This window comes from Crocuta crocuta, unplaced genomic scaffold, assembly GCF_008692635.1.
Source record: "Crocuta crocuta isolate KB4526 unplaced genomic scaffold, BGI_CrCroc_1.0 scaffold150, whole genome shotgun sequence".
NCBI classification, from domain to species: Eukaryota; Metazoa; Chordata; class Mammalia; order Carnivora; family Hyaenidae; genus Crocuta; species Crocuta crocuta.
The window spans coordinates 440213-459775 of NW_027527439.1; the positions used below are offsets into that span (position 1 = coordinate 440213).

Sequence of the window (19563 nt, forward strand, 5' to 3'; positions counted from 1 at the left end):
CTGGGTTCTCTATTCTATTCCATTAGTCACTGTGTCTGTTTTTGTGCCAATACCATACTGTCTTGATGATTACAGCTTTGTAGTAGAGGCTAAAGTCTGGGATTGTGATGCCTCCCACTTTGGTTTTCTTCTTCAATATTGGCTATCCGGGGTCTTTCCTGATTCCATACAAATTTTAGGATTGTTTGTTCTAGCTTTGAGAAGAATGCCAGTATAATTTTGATTGGGATGGCATTGAATGTGTAGATTGCTTTGGGTCGTATTGACATTTTAACAATGTTTATTCTTCCAATCCATGAGCATAGAATGCTTATGCCATTTCTTTGTGTCTTCTTCAATTTCCTTCATAAGCTTTCTATAGTTTTAAAAATATAAATCTTTTACATCTTTGGTTAGGTTTATTCCTTTGTATTTTATGGTTCTTGGTGCAATTTTAAATGGGATCGATTTCTTGACTTCTCTTTCTGTTGCTTCATTATTGGTGTATAAAAATGCAACCAATTTCTATACATTGATTTTGTACCCTGCGACTTTGCTGAATTCCTATATCAGTTTTGGCAGAGTCTTTCGTGTTTTCCAGGTACAGTATCATGTCATCCGCAAAAATGAAAGTTTGACTTCTTTGCCAATTTTGATGCCTTTTATTTTGGTTTGTTGTCTGATTGCTGATCCTAGGACTACCAACACTATGTTAAACAAGAGTAGTGAGAGTGGACATCCCTTTTTTGTTCCTGATCTAAGGGAGAAAGCTCCTAGTTTTTCCCCATTGAGGATGATATTAGCTGTGTGCTTTTCATATATGGCTTTTATCTTTTCATATATGGCTTTTATGATGTTTAGACATGTTCCTTCTATCCTAACTTTCTTGAGGTTTTTATTAAGAAAGGATGCTATATTTTGTCAAATACTTTTTCTGAATCTATTGACAGGATCATATGGTTCTTATCTTTTCTTTTATTAATGTGATGTATCACATTGACTTATTTTCAAATATTGAACCAGCGCTGAAGTCCAGGAATGTATCCTATTTGATCATGGGAATAATTCTTTTAATATGCTGTAGAATTTGATTTGCTTGTTGAGAATTTTTGCGTCCATGTTCATCAGGAATATTGGCCTATAATTCTCCTTTTTTCTGTGGTCTCTGTCTGGTTTGGGAATCAAGGTAATGCTGGCTTCATAGAATGAGTGCAGAAGTTTTTCTTCATTTATGTTTTTTGGAACAGCTTAAGAAGGATAGTTATTAACTCTGCTTTAAATGTCTGGTAGAATTCCTCTAGGCAGCCATCTAGTCTAGGACTTTTATTTGTTGGGATATTTTTGATAATTGATTCAATCCCTTCACTAGTTATGGATCTTTTCAATTTTTTTATTTTTTCCCTTTTGAGTTTCAGTAATGTGTGGGTGTCTAGGAATTTGTCTATTTCTTCCAAGTTGTCTAGTTTGTTGCCACATAATTTTTCATAGTATTTTCTGATAATTGTATTTCTGAGATATTAGTTGTGATAAGTCCATTTTCATTCATAATTTTATCTATTTGAGTCCTCTTTTCTTTTTGAGAAGTCTGGCTAAGGGTTTATCAATTTTGTTTATTTTTTCAAAAACTAGCTCTTAGTTTCATTGATCTGTTCTGTGTTTTTTGGATTCTATAAGGTTTATTTCTACTCTTATATTTATTATTTCTCTTCTTCTGTTGGCCTTGGAGTTTCTTTACAGTTCTGCGTCTAGTTCCTTTAGTGTGCCGTTAGATTTTATATATTGGGATTTTACTTGTTTCTTGAGATAAGCCTAGACTGCAATCTATTTTCCTCTTAGGACTGCCTTTGTTGCATCCCAAAGGGTTTGGACTGTTGTGTTTTCATTTTCATTTGTTTCCATATATTTTTAAATTTCTTCTTTAATTGCCTGGTTGACCCATTCATTCTTTAGTAGGATGTTCTTTAACCTCCATGCATTTGGAGGTTTTCCAACCTTTTTCTTGTGGTTGATTTGAAGTTTCATAGCATTGTGATCTGAAAATGTGCATGGCATGATCTCAATTTTTTTATATTTATTGAGGGCTGTTTTGTAACCCAGTATGTGATATATTTTGGAGAATGTTTCATGTGCACTCGAGAAGAACATGTATTCTGCTGCTTTAGCATGAAAAGCTCTGAATATATCTGCCAAGTCCTTCTGGTCCAGTGTATCATTCAGGGCCATTGTTTCTTTATAGATTTTCTGCCTAGATGATCTGTCCATTGCTGTAAGTGGAGTACTAAAGTCCCCTGCAGTTACCACATTCTTACCAATAAGATCGATTATGTTTGTTATTAATTGTTTTATATATTTGGGCGATCCGTATTGGGTGCATAAACATTTATAATTGTTAGCGTCTCTTGATGAATAGACCCTAGCTTTTGACTTCCAGTAGCATGGCAGATGGTTCTTCATCCCCTCACTTTCAATCTGAAGGTGTCTTCAGGTCTAAAATGAGTCTCTTATAGACAGAAATTAGATAGGTCTTGTTTTGTTGGTTTTTTTTTTTTATCCATTCTGATACCCTATGTCTTTTGATTGGAGCATTTAGTTCACTTACATTCAGTGTTATTATTGAAAGATATGGATTTAGAGTCATTGTGTTTATCTGTAGGTTTGATGCTTGTAGTGATGTCTCTAGTCCTTTGTGGTCTTTGTAATGTTCCACTCACAAAGTTCCCCTTAGGATCTTCTGTAGGGCTGGGTTAGTGGTGATGAACTCCTTCAGTTTCTGTTTCTCTGGGGAAACCTTTATCTCTCCTTTCATTCTGAATGATTGGCTTGCTGGATAAAGATCCTTGGCTGCATATTTTTCCTACTCAGCACATTGAATGTTTTCTGCCACTCCCTTGTGGCCTGCCATGCTTCAATAGATAGGTCTGCTACTACCCTTATGTGTCTACCCTTGTAGGTTAAGGCCTGTTTGTCTCTAGCTACTTTCAGAATTCTGTATCTTTGAATTTTGCCAGTTTCACTATGGTATGTCATGCCAAAGATCAATTCCTGTTACATCTGGAGGGAGTTATCTGTGCCTTCTGGATTTCAATGTCTATATCTTTCCCCAGATTGGGGAAGTTCTCAGCTATGATTTGTTCAAGTACACCTTCTGACCCTTTCTCTCCCTTCTTCTAGAACTCCTATGATATAGGTATTGTTCCATTTGATTGAATCACTTAGTTCTCTAATTCTCCCCTCCTGGTCTAGAAATTTTTTTATCTCTCTTTTTCTCAACTTTTTGTTTTTCCATAATTTTACCTTCTATTTCACTTATTCTCCCCCTCTGCCTCTTCAATAGTCATTGTCACTACCTCTAGTTTATTTTGCACCTCTTTTACAGCATTTTAAAATTCAGCATGACTATTTTTTAGTTACTTGATCTCCGCAGCAATAGATTCTCTGCTGTCTTCTATGCTTTTTATCCAGCCCAGTGATTAATCTTATGACTATCATTCTAAACTGTTGTTCAGTTATACTGTTTATATCTGTATTGGTCAATTCTTTAGCTGTCATTTCTTCCTGGAATTTCTTTTGAGGAGAATTCTTCCACTTCATCATTTTGGCAGGTTTTCTGTCCCTTATGTATTTTAAAAGCTTGTCAGGTGCCCTGCACCTGTGAGCACTACTATATTAAAGAGAGGTCATACACTGCCCAGGGCCTGGCCCTTCAGGAGGTGTTTTTTGCTCTCTGTTGTTGTGACTTTGGTTGCCTTATCTCCCTACTCATAGTGATGTTTTGGACCCTCCAGGAGGTATGCTTTGATTTGTTCCTTGAAGTAGTCCTGGAAAAGAAAACAAACAAACAAACAAAAAAGAAAGAAAGAAAGAAAAACAAAAAGTAAAAACAAAAACAAACAGAAACAAAACAAAAACAAAAAACCAGAAACACCCACTACCACTAAACCATTGGGTGGGGCAGTGATGGAAGAAGTCTTATCTCATACAAAGAGAGAAATGACAGGGGCAGGGAGAAAAGAAAAGAAAAGAAAAGAAAATTGACCAGACATAGAAACTATATAGCTTAATCCAGAGAGAGAGAAAAAAATAAAGAAAGAAAGAAGGAGATGTAGAACAGGTATAACCAGAATAGCCAGACTAGAGGAGGGAAGAAATAAAAAGGAGAAAAGGAAGAAAAAAACATATATATTAAAATTGTCCAAGAATGAAATCAGGAAATGCAAAACTACTGGGTACCTTGGAACCCATGGCAGCTTTGGTCTGGTGGAGGGGATACCTGGTTTGTCAGCGTCAATTCTGCTCCAGTAGGTACACAGCTAACAGGTGCCATGGTTTGGTGTAGGTAGGTCCCGCCTCCACTGTGGCTGGCTGTATGTTCCCTGAAGCCCCACCTTGTTGGTGATGGGGAGAAAAATGGCGACACCACAATTTCTCCCTCCCAGACCAGGCATCCCAAACCACTCTGTTCAGGTCATCCTCACAGTGCTGTGTGGGCATGAACAAGGTAGTTTGTCCTGATCCACCAACTCCTGTGCCTCCCTGGCACTTGGCTGAGATTTAAACTCCAATGTCTTAAAGGGTCCCACTCTGTGCCCAGATTATGGGAAAGTGCCGCTCCAAGCTGCCAATATTTGGCCTCTGGCTGGCAGGCACAGGCAGTCTTTGCCCTTTGAACAGTTATATACCTTCTTCCCACAGCACTCTAGGGAGGGGATTGCTTTCCCCCACTGCAAACTGTGCCTCTAAACTAGTTATGGAGCCCAGGGCTGGCTCTCCTCCTCCCCAGGTGCGCTAACAGGGCAGCGGGCCTCATTCCAGAGAAAGCCTTGCAATAGACATTGGATCTTTCTCCATCCCGGTCGGAGGTTTTTCTCTTGTCCAGATACAGTCCTATGCTTCCCCAGCCTCTCTTTCTCTTCCCTTTTGTCTCTTCACAGAAGGTGATCCCTCCCCTAATTCATTTTATCTCTCCCAGTTCATGGTCATGCACCTGTGACCCATCAGGTTGTCCCCATGGGTCCCTGAAGATGTCTTTGTTACTCTGCAGCCTAGACTCTTGGAATTCAAAGTCCTTTGACCTTAACAGTACTGTGTTTGAGGGATGAGGGAGTTTCAGGACCCCCTACTTCACCAAGTTGGATCCCCCATGGATGACTTTTTAGGAATTATAAGTTGTTTACCAGTCAGGTTATTTTCTATCCTTTCTAAAGTGACGCTCTTCTGTACAAAATACACTATTTTCTAATTTATGCAATATCATATATTATTAGAAAACTAATATGAATGATTACTTGATTTTAAGNATAGGGAATTCTGTTTTTAATTATTTGAGGAAACTTCACACTGTTTTCCAGAGTGGCTGCACCAATTTGCAGTCCCACCAACAGTGCAAGAGGGTTCCCATTTCCCCACATCCTCACCAGCATCTGTTGTTTCCCAAGTTGTTCATTTTCACCACTCTTAACAGTGTGAGTTGGTATCTCAGTGTGGTTTTGATTTGTATTTCCCTTATGATGACTGATATTGAGCAATTTTTCATTTGTCTGTTGGCCATCTGGATGTCTTCTTTGGAAAAGTGTTTATTCATATCTTCTGCCCATTTCTTCATTGGATTATTTGATTTGCAGGTATTGAGTTTGGTAAGTTCTTTATAGATTTGGGATACTAACCCTTTATCTGATATGTCATTTGCAACTATCTTTTCCCATTCCGTCGGTTGTCTTGTAGTTTTGTTGATTGTTTCCTTTGCCGTGCAGAAGCTTTTTATCTTGAGGTCCCAACAGTTCATTTTTGCTTTTAATTCCCTTGTCTTTGAGAGGTGTCGAGCGAGAAATTGCTGCGGCTGAGGTCAAAGAGGTTGTTGCCTGCTTTCTCCTCTAGGGTTTTGTTGGTTTCCTGTCTCACATTTAGATCTTTCATTCCTTTTTGAGTTTATTTTTGTGTATGGTATAAGAAAGTGGTCTACTTTCATTCTTCTGCATGTTGCTTTCCAGTTCTCCCAGCACCATTTGCTAAAGAGACTCTCTTTTCTCCATTAGATACTCTTTCCTGCTTTATCAAAGATTAGTTGGCCATGCATTTGTGGGTCCAATTCTGGGTTCTCTATTCTATTCCATTAGTCACTGTGTCTGTTTTTGTGCCAATACCATACTGTCTTGATGATTACAGCTTTGTAGTAGAGGCTAAAGTCTGGGATTGTGATGCCTCCCACTTTGGTTTTCTTCTTCAATATTGGCTATCCGGGGTCTTTCCTGATTCCATACAAATTTTAGGATTGTTTGTTCTAGCTTTGAGAAGAATGCCAGTATAATTTTGATTGGGATGGCATTGAATGTGTAGATTGCTTTGGGTCGTATTGACATTTTAACAATGTTTATTCTTCCAATCCATGAGCATAGAATGCTTATGCCATTTCTTTGTGTCTTCTTCAATTTCCTTCATAAGCTTTCTATAGTTTTAAAAATATAAATCTTTTACATCTTTGGTTAGGTTTATTCCTTTGTATTTTATGGTTCTTGGTGCAATTTTAAATGGGATCGATTTCTTGACTTCTCTTTCTGTTGCTTCATTATTGGTGTATAAAAATGCAACCAATTTCTATACATTGATTTTGTACCCTGCGACTTTGCTGAATTCCTATATCAGTTTTGGCAGAGTCTTTCGTGTTTTCCAGGTACAGTATCATGTCATCCGCAAAAATGAAAGTTTGACTTCTTTGCCAATTTTGATGCCTTTTATTTTGGTTTGTTGTCTGATTGCTGATCCTAGGACTACCAACACTATGTTAAACAAGAGTAGTGAGAGTGGACATCCCTTTTTTGTTCCTGATCTAAGGGAGAAAGCTCCTAGTTTTTCCCCATTGAGGATGATATTAGCTGTGTGCTTTTCATATATGGCTTTTATCTTTTCATATATGGCTTTTATGATGTTTAGACATGTTCCTTCTATCCTAACTTTCTTGAGGTTTTTATTAAGAAAGGATGCTATATTTTGTCAAATACTTTTTCTGAATCTATTGACAGGATCATATGGTTCTTATCTTTTCTTTTATTAATGTGATGTATCACATTGACTTATTTTCAAATATTGAACCAGCGCTGAAGTCCAGGAATGTATCCTATTTGATCATGGGAATAATTCTTTTAATATGCTGTAGAATTTGATTTGCTTGTTGAGAATTTTTGCGTCCATGTTCATCAGGAATATTGGCCTATAATTCTCCTTTTTTCTGTGGTCTCTGTCTGGTTTGGGAATCAAGGTAATGCTGGCTTCATAGAATGAGTGCAGAAGTTTTTCTTCATTTATGTTTTTTGGAACAGCTTAAGAAGGATAGTTATTAACTCTGCTTTAAATGTCTGGTAGAATTCCTCTAGGCAGCCATCTAGTCTAGGACTTTTATTTGTTGGGATATTTTTGATAATTGATTCAATCCCTTCACTAGTTATGGATCTTTTCAATTTTTTTATTTTTTCCCTTTTGAGTTTCAGTAATGTGTGGGTGTCTAGGAATTTGTCTATTTCTTCCAAGTTGTCTAGTTTGTTGCCACATAATTTTTCATAGTATTTTCTGATAATTGTATTTCTGAGATATTAGTTGTGATAAGTCCATTTTCATTCATAATTTTATCTATTTGAGTCCTCTTTTCTTTTTGAGAAGTCTGGCTAAGGGTTTATCAATTTTGTTTATTTTTTCAAAAACTAGCTCTTAGTTTCATTGATCTGTTCTGTGTTTTTTGGATTCTATAAGGTTTATTTCTACTCTTATATTTATTATTTCTCTTCTTCTGTTGGCCTTGGAGTTTCTTTACAGTTCTGCGTCTAGTTCCTTTAGTGTGCCGTTAGATTTTATATATTGGGATTTTACTTGTTTCTTGAGATAAGCCTAGACTGCAATCTATTTTCCTCTTAGGACTGCCTTTGTTGCATCCCAAAGGGTTTGGACTGTTGTGTTTTCATTTTCATTTGTTTCCATATATTTTTAAATTTCTTCTTTAATTGCCTGGTTGACCCATTCATTCTTTAGTAGGATGTTCTTTAACCTCCATGCATTTGGAGGTTTTCCAACCTTTTTCTTGTGGTTGATTTGAAGTTTCATAGCATTGTGATCTGAAAATGTGCATGGCATGATCTCAATTTTTTTATATTTATTGAGGGCTGTTTTGTAACCCAGTATGTGATATATTTTGGAGAATGTTTCATGTGCACTCGAGAAGAACATGTATTCTGCTGCTTTAGCATGAAAAGCTCTGAATATATCTGCCAAGTCCTTCTGGTCCAGTGTATCATTCAGGGCCATTGTTTCTTTATAGATTTTCTGCCTAGATGATCTGTCCATTGCTGTAAGTGGAGTACTAAAGTCCCCTGCAGTTACCACATTCTTACCAATAAGATCGATTATGTTTGTTATTAATTGTTTTATATATTTGGGCGATCCGTATTGGGTGCATAAACATTTATAATTGTTAGCGTCTCTTGATGAATAGACCCTAGCTTTTGACTTCCAGTAGCATGGCAGATGGTTCTTCATCCCCTCACTTTCAATCTGAAGGTGTCTTCAGGTCTAAAATGAGTCTCTTATAGACAGAAATTAGATAGGTCTTGTTTTGTTGGTTTTTTTTTTTTATCCATTCTGATACCCTATGTCTTTTGATTGGAGCATTTAGTTCACTTACATTCAGTGTTATTATTGAAAGATATGGATTTAGAGTCATTGTGTTTATCTGTAGGTTTGATGCTTGTAGTGATGTCTCTAGTCCTTTGTGGTCTTTGTAATGTTCCACTCACAAAGTTCCCCTTAGGATCTTCTGTAGGGCTGGGTTAGTGGTGATGAACTCCTTCAGTTTCTGTTTCTCTGGGGAAACCTTTATCTCTCCTTTCATTCTGAATGATTGGCTTGCTGGATAAAGATCCTTGGCTGCATATTTTTCCTACTCAGCACATTGAATGTTTTCTGCCACTCCCTTGTGGCCTGCCATGCTTCAATAGATAGGTCTGCTACTACCCTTATGTGTCTACCCTTGTAGGTTAAGGCCTGTTTGTCTCTAGCTACTTTCAGAATTCTGTATCTTTGAATTTTGCCAGTTTCACTATGGTATGTCATGCCAAAGATCAATTCCTGTTACATCTGGAGGGAGTTATCTGTGCCTTCTGGATTTCAATGTCTATATCTTTCCCCAGATTGGGGAAGTTCTCAGCTATGATTTGTTCAAGTACACCTTCTGACCCTTTCTCTCCCTTCTTCTAGAACTCCTATGATATAGGTATTGTTCCATTTGATTGAATCACTTAGTTCTCTAATTCTCCCCTCCTGGTCTAGAAATTTTTTTATCTCTCTTTTTCTCAACTTTTTGTTTTTCCATAATTTTACCTTCTATTTCACTTATTCTCCCCCTCTGCCTCTTCAATAGTCATTGTCACTACCTCTAGTTTATTTTGCACCTCTTTTACAGCATTTTAAAATTCAGCATGACTATTTTTTAGTTACTTGATCTCCGCAGCAATAGATTCTCTGCTGTCTTCTATGCTTTTTATCCAGCCCAGTGATTAATCTTATGACTATCATTCTAAACTGTTGTTCAGTTATACTGTTTATATCTGTATTGGTCAATTCTTTAGCTGTCATTTCTTCCTGGAATTTCTTTTGAGGAGAATTCTTCCACTTCATCATTTTGGCAGGTTTTCTGTCCCTTATGTATTTTAAAAGCTTGTCAGGTGCCCTGCACCTGTGAGCACTACTATATTAAAGAGAGGTCATACACTGCCCAGGGCCTGGCCCTTCAGGAGGTGTTTTTTGCTCTCTGTTGTTGTGACTTTGGTTGCCTTATCTCCCTACTCATAGTGATGTTTTGGACCCTCCAGGAGGTATGCTTTGATTTGTTCCTTGAAGTAGTCCTGGAAAAGAAAACAAACAAACAAACAAAAAAGAAAGAAAGAAAGAAAAACAAAAAGTAAAAACAAAAACAAACAGAAACAAAACAAAAACAAAAAACCAGAAACACCCACTACCACTAAACCATTGGGTGGGGCAGTGATGGAAGAAGTCTTATCTCATACAAAGAGAGAAATGACAGGGGCAGGGAGAAAAGAAAAGAAAAGAAAAGAAAATTGACCAGACATAGAAACTATATAGCTTAATCCAGAGAGAGAGAAAAAAATAAAGAAAGAAAGAAGGAGATGTAGAACAGGTATAACCAGAATAGCCAGACTAGAGGAGGGAAGAAATAAAAAGGAGAAAAGGAAGAAAAAAACATATATATTAAAATTGTCCAAGAATGAAATCAGGAAATGCAAAACTACTGGGTACCTTGGAACCCATGGCAGCTTTGGTCTGGTGGAGGGGATACCTGGTTTGTCAGCGTCAATTCTGCTCCAGTAGGTACACAGCTAACAGGTGCCATGGTTTGGTGTAGGTAGGTCCCGCCTCCACTGTGGCTGGCTGTATGTTCCCTGAAGCCCCACCTTGTTGGTGATGGGGAGAAAAATGGCGACACCACAATTTCTCCCTCCCAGACCAGGCATCCCAAACCACTCTGTTCAGGTCATCCTCACAGTGCTGTGTGGGCATGAACAAGGTAGTTTGTCCTGATCCACCAACTCCTGTGCCTCCCTGGCACTTGGCTGAGATTTAAACTCCAATGTCTTAAAGGGTCCCACTCTGTGCCCAGATTATGGGAAAGTGCCGCTCCAAGCTGCCAATATTTGGCCTCTGGCTGGCAGGCACAGGCAGTCTTTGCCCTTTGAACAGTTATATACCTTCTTCCCACAGCACTCTAGGGAGGGGATTGCTTTCCCCCACTGCAAACTGTGCCTCTAAACTAGTTATGGAGCCCAGGGCTGGCTCTCCTCCTCCCCAGGTGCGCTAACAGGGCAGCGGGCCTCATTCCAGAGAAAGCCTTGCAATAGACATTGGATCTTTCTCCATCCCGGTCGGAGGTTTTTCTCTTGTCCAGATACAGTCCTATGCTTCCCCAGCCTCTCTTTCTCTTCCCTTTTGTCTCTTCACAGAAGGTGATCCCTCCCCTAATTCATTTTATCTCTCCCAGTTCATGGTCATGCACCTGTGACCCATCAGGTTGTCCCCATGGGTCCCTGAAGATGTCTTTGTTACTCTGCAGCCTAGACTCTTGGAATTCAAAGTCCTTTGACCTTAACAGTACTGTGTTTGAGGGATGAGGGAGTTTCAGGACCCCCTACTTCACCAAGTTGGATCCCCCATGGATGACTTTTTAGGAATTATAAGTTGTTTACCAGTCAGGTTATTTTCTATCCTTTCTAAAGTGACGCTCTTCTGTACAAAATACACTATTTTCTAATTTATGCAATATCATATATTATTAGAAAACTAATATGAATGATTACTTGATTTTAAGGGAAAACTCCTGTGCATGAGAAAAATTATATATGGAATTGAGAGTTGGTTGGAAAATGATAGGAGGGGTACTTTCTCTGTTTCCTTTTTTCCCCTCTAGCTTCACTTAATATTTCCCCAGTTTTCAACAAATGATTATTGTGTTCCTTGGTGTGGTTTTCTCGTGTTCCTCTGCCTGGGGTTCACTGAGCTCTTGAATCTCTGTGGGTTTTATAGTTTTTCTCAGATTGGAAAATTTGAGGATTTTTTTCTAAATATTTTTTCTGCACATCCACTCCTCAAAATCCAATCACATATGTACTGTCCCACAAGTCACTGAGCCTCTTGGTTCATTTTTTTCCAGTCTTTTTTTTTCTCTATGCTTTACTTTGTATTCATTTCTTTGCCTATGTCTTCAAATTCACTGATAATTTCCTCTACAGAACTGAATCTGTTATTAATACCATGCAGTGCATTTTTCATTTCAGATATTAAATTTTTTATCTCTAGTAATTCAAGTTGGTTCTTATTTATATCTTCCATTTTCCTCTTCATATATGCATGTTTTTCACTATCTCCCTGAAGAAATGAAATGTATTTAGAATAGCCAAATGAACATCTTTCTCTGTTCATTCTATCATCTGTGTCATTTTTGTGTTTGTTTCCTTTGAGTGATGTTTCTTCTGAAAGTGATGTTATGGCTTTTTTGCATACCTAATAACTTTATTGGATGCCAGATGTTGTGAATCTTATTTTCTTGTGTGCCCAATTTTAGATACTTTTAAATATTGTTGGGCCTGCAGCAGTATTACTTGGAATCACTTCTGTCCTCTCAATGTTACAATAAGATTTGTAAGGATGGGTCCAGAGTGGCTAATCTAGCCGCACTGCTAAGGCAGTTATCTCTTGGGGACTCTTTAATGCCTGTGTTTGGGGAGATCCTTCCACTCTGCCTGCTGGTGTCATGGATTCTTCCCACCCTGTTTGAGTCTCAGGAATTGTTCAGCTCACTCCTTTCCTCTGGTTCTTTGTCCAGCTTCTGGTATCTTACACAAACACACATCCAAAGATTGGCTCTCACTCAAAACTTGCAGAGATCCCTCTGTGAATCTCTAGGTCTTGTTCTCAGTGCATCTCTAGTATTCCACCTTGAAAATTCTAGCCATTTCAGCCTCCTCAATAACAAAGTCTGTCTTCTCTAATCAACAAGGCTACCGGGCTCTATTTGGATGCCTGTCCTGGAACTGAAGCCTGGAAACTCACTCCAGGCTGGAACACTAGTAGGACTCCTTGATTGCTTTCCTTAGTTCAGGAATTACTGTGCTATGTTCCCTGTTGTCTAATGTCTGGAAAATCATCTTTCAGTTATGTTGTTCGTTTTTCTTATTGTTTAAGGCAGGAAGGTATTTCTGAACTTTGGTGCTCCATCATATCTCTTAGCTATATTACTCATCTCTCTATTCTCCCGATGAGTGGTACTTACTCTCCATGGATTAGCTATTGGACAAAGGTGTCTTATTGGTCAATGCAAAAGCACATTCACAGCCTGAGCTCATGCTGGACCTTAAGCTTCTTCTGAGTCTTCTCTCTCACAGGGTTCCACATGACCAGCATCTCCTTTGTTCCAAATTAAAAGAAACCCCAGTTCTCTGACTGCACATGTACCCCAATATTCATAGCAGCACTCTCAACAATAGCCAAAACATGGAAAGAGACTAAGTGTCCATCAACTGACAAATGGATCAAGAGGATGTGGTTTATCTATACAATGGAATACTACATGGCAATGAGAAAGAATGAAATCTGGCCATGTGTAGCAACATGGATGGAACTTGAGGGTGCTATGCTGAGCGAAATAAGTCAGGCAGGGAAAGACAGATACCATACATTAGTGCATATAGGAGGATTAGGAGGAACTTAATGGAGGGCCATGGGGGAGAAGAAGGGGAAAAATAGTGGGGGAGAGGGAGGGAGGCAAACAGAGAGACTCCTGAATGCTGAGAACAAACTGAAGGCAGATGGGGTGGAGGGAGAGGAAGGGGGGTGTTGGGCATGGAGGAAGGCACTTGTGGGGATGAGCACTGGGTGTTATATGGAAACCAACTTGACAATAAACTATTAAAAAAAAAAAAAGAAACCCCAGTTCTCACCTTTGAGGTCTGCATCCCCTGACAATTTACCCAATGCTATTCCAGCCTTTCCTCGAACCAAAGGTGATACTTCGAAGGCAAAAAGCATAGAGCATAGGCTAGAGTCAGGTTAAGCAAGCCAATGGCTCTTACAAATAGTGCTGAGAGTGGCTTGTCACTCCAGAAGATGGTAAAAGCTAGACCTAGGAACAAAATGCATATGTATATGAAGTGCTTACCATGTACAAAAATTAAGCTTGAAAGGACATATCCTTTAAACCTAAGACCTGTTCAACAGCAGATATGAATGGCAACACCTAAAGGAATAGACCAAATGTCCAGTGTGTGATATAAACAAATCAAATTGGAGTTCAGAGGCAAGATCAAAGAGGGTGTCTCTAAGGAGGTGTGATTGGAATGGAGTCTGCAGAGATGTGCAGGTTTACATGGGTGGACAGGAAGTCACATCAGGTAGGAGGGATAATGTGAACAAAAGGGCAAGAGTAGGAAATGCTTCTGAGCAAAGAATGATATGACAAGATTAAAGTTTCAAGGAAATTGATATGATTTGGCATGGTGCAAGCCAAAAACAAGTTTTTGAGACTAAAAACAAAACAACTTGGACCTTACTGGGGTGGCAGGTGACCGAAGTAAAGAGACTCTGACCCAAGGTGGCAGGAGTGGGGATGGAAGGAAGAAAGAGAAGAGAGAGGCATTGTCAAATAGGAATCAAAGGATTCCATCACTGATATCACATAATGGGCTGAGAAAGAGAGACGTTGTTAAAGAATAGGCCATTGAACTCTTGAGTCAGTCACTTACTCGCTCAACAAAGATTTTTCTGACACTGTGCACTGGCACTACACTAGGCTCTAAGAATAGATAGCAACACAAATAGGACATGTGGAATGTGAACTAGTGTTATGAGTGCAGACCCCTCTAGAATCCTGCCATGCAGGCAAGATCTAGGGCAGTGACCTCCAAACTTCATCACATGTTCCGACAGCTAAGATCTAGGACCCCCAATATGTGGATTTTAACTTATAAATTATACATGGGTACTACTGCATTAACCCATTATTAACATTATCAAAATGTTTTAATAAAAATGACATAAGAATGATATCAAAATATGTGTAAATGGAAGTTCTAGTATTTTCTCCTGCATTCCCTTGGTTTTTGCCCCCTATTTTGGACACCAGTACTCTAGAAAGTTGAACAAGATGAATTCAATCCATGTGGCTTTTAGAGAAACAATCCTATAGTGATTTTCATTTTTATTTTTTGTATAGGCTGGTCTGTGGTTTACGAGAGATGAAGATCTAAAAATTCCAGAAAATCCCCTTGAACCCCTGCCATTCAATAGACAGGAGCATCTTATAGAGGTAATTGCTGAAATCCTTAAAAAACCTCACTACTATAACATTGATAATCTCTTAATCTTTTCTTCCACTGTGTAATTTGTTTTAGATTCCAATCCCCACCCCCACCCATTAAAGTTATAGACTTTACCTTATGTTCATAAGATAGCAGCACAGAAAAGTTCTGGGGCAGGATTCAGGGACCAAAACCTTAGACAGAGTTCCACTGTTAACTCTCTGTGTGATCTTGAGCAATTTTCATAACCTCTCACATCTCACTTTTTCATCTGTCAAGTAAGCCGTTATTCAACACATCTGTCTCTAAGTGTCCTTCAAATTCTAAAAGCTTAGGATAAGAACAGTAATTTTACCAACATAGTAAACATTCTATCTTGGGATACATCCCACGACTCCAAATATATGCCTAAAACTGTGGATAGTCCAGCATAAGCAAGGGAGGGGCTGAGGGAGAGGAAAGAGAATATTAAGCATGTTCCATGCCCAGCATGGAGCCAATGCAGAGCTCAATCGCATGACTGTAAGATCATGACCTGAACTGAAATCAAGAGTCGGACACTTAACTGACTGAGCCACCCAGGCACTCCTATTCTGTTTTTTTCTACATACATATGATAAAGATTAACTTGTAGGCACAGTATGAGACTAATAGCTAATAATAAAATAAAAATTTTAACAATATACTGTAAGGAAAGTTAGTGACTACAGTCTCTCTCAAAATTTATTGGACTATACTCACTTGTGATGATGTGAGATGATAAAATGCTGACATGATGAGATGACGTGCAGTGAATGATGTAGGCATTGTGGTGTAGCATTAGGCTACAAGTGACCCTCTGATGATTTGTCAGAAAGAGGATCATCTGCTTCCGGACTGAGGTGGACCACATTGGACCATGGGTAACTGAAACCACAGAAAGCAAAACCACAGATAATGGGGACTACTATATACGTTTTTGTCCATTTCTCTTTGGACTACTATATATGTTTTGTTCATTTCTCTTTGATTTTTATTAACTTGTACAACACTTGTATTTCCTAGTATTTCCCATGACCCATTAATTACCAATAAAATATTATCAATGGTATTATTAGCCAATAATGATATTATTAGCCTCTATCCTTGAGACTACAATAGAAAACAGAACCTTAGTATGTGTAAAGTACTCTGGTTTGAGTGTAAATGTTTAAAATGTGAAAATATACCTAACACAAACATATTCAATAGGCTCTGAGAAAAGTTGAATGGTGGATTTAGACATCTCCGCAAAGTAGGTGTATCAATTGTCCAATTTCCAGCCAGTCATTTGTTCAAAACTGCAGTACAAAACTGAACATGACTCCAATTATAACCTTAATGTCAAAAGTTCCCTTCAATTGGATGCACAGTGTTCAAGCACCTCTCCCAGATGCTAGCAGGAGAGCAGGTAAGAGAAAGGGGTCAGGGAGGTACCAAAGTCCAAAAACGTGAGACCGACAGAGGTGGGACAATCTTTAGTGCAGTTCTTCTGCAAAGAACCTGGCCATCTTAATGTGATGTCACATGAAAACACTTTCCTTTCCAGCCAGAAATTTTTAGAAATGTCAGCTGAGGGCAGAGCCCTTCAGTTGCTCACCCAGGAACTAATGCCAGAAGAGAGACTGTGCCCTGAGACTATGAAGCAGTGAAGCAGAGAAGGCCCTTTGGGTCCCAAGGAAGGGTATGGCTCCCACATGTTGGTGTCCAGACTGCTGGAAAGGGACCCAGAGGAAAGGAACAAAGTTGGCAGCAGAGACAGGACAATGAAGCCTGAGAAAGAAGTGACGCAGAGGATGGCTGATGTGTGTGTGTGTGTGTGTGTGTGTGTGTGTGTGTGAATGTGATGTTCAGAGGACAGAAAGGAGTGGTGTTTTCCACCCCTCAGTGCCTCAGAGACTGGATGCTCAGTACTACATAAATCTCAGTGCTCTTAAATTGGGATCAAAAGCACAGATTCCAGTGCTTGCAAGCTTTGAGGTCTTGATGAAGTTACCTAACCTCTCTGTGCCTTGGTTTCTTTCAATCCCTCTCTGGCAGGGTTGTTGTGCAGAGTGAGTGATTGGCACAGAGTACCCCTATGTAAGTATTAGCTAGACAGAAGCTAGACTTCCTAACTCTACTTGGTTGAAGAACGGTTAATGGTTAACATGCTGACGAAAGGTGTGCAAAGAAAAAAGAGAAAACAACAGAACAAGTTTATGTCCTTGGCTGTAATTAGAATAGGAAAGACCAAAACATGGGAAATGTTCCATGGAAAGGGGATTCTGAGGATCAGGCAGACTCACTGGAGGATGTTGAGCAGGCCCCTTCACTCTGAGGACCTCTGTACCTTCTTGAGAAGAGGAATTGAACTAGTCTTGAGTCCCACCCAGCTCTTCTTTTTTTTTTATTTTTTAGTGTTTTATTTATTTCTGAGAGAGAGAGAGAGAGCATGAGCAGGGGAGGGTCAGAGAGAGTGGGAGACACAGAATCCGAAGGAGGCTCCAGGCTCTGAGCTGTCAGCACAGAGCCCGACGCGGGGCTCGAACCCACGAACCGCGTAAGATCATGACCTGAGCCAAAGTCGGATGCTTAACCGACTGAGCCACCCAGGCGCCCCCCACCCAGCTCTTCTGATTTGTTACTTGTGCTCTCTGTGACCCAGGACCTACCTCTGGGCCACACTGGCAGGAGATTCTTTAAACAGGCTATTAGCACTGGCCATGGACTTGGACGACCCCAGAGTCCCAGGCATTGGATGAAAGGCTCCATTGCATCCAAGAAAGGAACCCTGAGACATGTCTATGTTGCAATCACATTGTTGTCCCCTGATAGTGACAGCACACTTCATTATGACTGACAGGGTTCCACAGGCCATGTCCTGGCTTCCCAGCTTCCCACACACTCAACGCCGAGAGCAACTATTCCAGTAATTCAAAATTCCTAGAAATTTCCTGAGAAAAGGTAATTTTGCCATATTCAAATTCACAGCTATTGTCTTAATCTCTCCACAGCTTCCGTTCATGTGAAATCCTTCTGTTACTTTGGGCTAGTAATATTTGTTAAGGCCCGATTTGAAATACTGCCTGTTTGTTAACAAATCCCAAATGCCTATTTCTACCTCAAACCTCTCTTGCAGACCTCCTACGTGCAATTGCCCATTTGACATCTGCACTTGAACATTCCAGTAGATATTTCAAACTCACCATGTCCACCTGAACTCCCACCCTTGCCACCCCACCACTCCCATCTTCACCCAAAGCCCTCTCCCTCTCAGTCACTGGCAACTCAGATCTTCCAGTTGCCTAAACTCTAGAACTCATTCATACCCAAATCATCTCTCTTTTTCAAACACCACACCTAATCCCTCAGGACCCCGTGATAGTTCTATCTTCAACATATACTAAGGATCAGACCACTTCTTCTAAGTCCCATGACCATCACTGGAACAAGCCACAGTCAACCTCACCTGGATCATGGCAACAGCCTCATGATGGGTCTCCGTGTTCTTCCCTTGTCTTTGTTCAGATTACAGGCAGATCATTGCAGCCTCTACCCAAACCCTCCCATGGCTCTGCATTCTCCTCAAAAGAAAAGCCCAAATCCTTAAGAAACCAGCCAGGCCTTCACCCTTATTCCTCTCTCCCTCATCTCCTGTTGTTCTGCCTCAGCCCATTCTGTTCCAGCTACACTGGCCTTCTTATGGAGCAACCATGCACAGTCCACGCCCATCTTAGGATACTGGCCTCAGCAGTTCCCTCTGCCTGTAATGCTCTTACCCCAGATGTGCTCCTTGGCGAACTCCCTCCAATCCTTGTTCAAATTTTACCTTCTCAACTGTGCAATCTGCCCCCCTCCCCACTCTATACTCCCAATTCCTCTTTTCTTGGCCTACTTTTTTGTGTGTTTCCATAATCATTATCTAACTTACTTAACATTTTAAATGTGTTCTTTATTGTCTGTGTTCCCCTTCTAGAAAGTAAGCTCTTCAAAAGCAGGCATCTTTATCTCTTTCTTAGCAAATGCATGTTAAGCACTTAGAATAGTCCATGCATAGCACACATCTTAGGTGTTGAATAAGTACTTGCCAATACCCATTCATTAGCTCACATCTTCTTCGAGTCAAAAGTCCAGACATGGCTTAGATAGGTCCTCTGCTTGGGGCCTCACAAGGTAGAAATGAAGATAATAGCTGCAATTGCATTCTCACCTAAGGTCAATTCCAAGGTTGGTTCCAAGACTGGCTTCCAGGATGGATCACTGGTAGGATTCAGATCCATGCAGTTGTAGTATTAAGATCTTCAGCCCAAGAGGAGAGGCTGCCTGTTGTTCCCTGACACATGACTTTCTCCACAACTGGACAGTTTGGTTCATCATGGCCAGAAGGAAAGCATCTCTCTGGCTTCAAATCTCTCCTTAAGGCCTGGGTCCTTTTTTAAAGGGCTTACGTGATTAGGTCAGGCCCAACATCAGGTTTCATTTTGATTACTTCACAATCAATTGATAAGGACTTTACTTACATCTACAAAATCTTTGCTATATAAGGCAATGTACTTATGTGAGTGACTTTCCCATCACATTCATAAGCCCTATACACATTATACAAGGACAATTATACAAGGAGGATATTATACAAGATAAATATGCCAAGGAGTGGGAACCTTTGAAACTATCTTAGAATTCTGCCAACTACAATATTTTAAATGATCTTAGGAACACAGCAAGCTTTACCTTTTAT

The 19563-nt window shown here is 39.7% G+C and overlaps 1 protein-coding gene across 1 annotated transcript in view; it reads left to right on the forward strand.

Annotated features, from left to right (window-relative positions):
• Positions 1-19563, forward strand: part of SPEF2 (sperm flagellar 2) — a 187517-nt gene that overhangs the window by 152685 nt on the left and 15269 nt on the right. The window contains exon 33 of the mRNA XM_077760172.1: positions 14741-14833. Coding sequence (XP_077616298.1) covers positions 14741-14833 — 93 coding nt within the window. The remainder of the gene's footprint in view (positions 1-14740; positions 14834-19563) is intronic.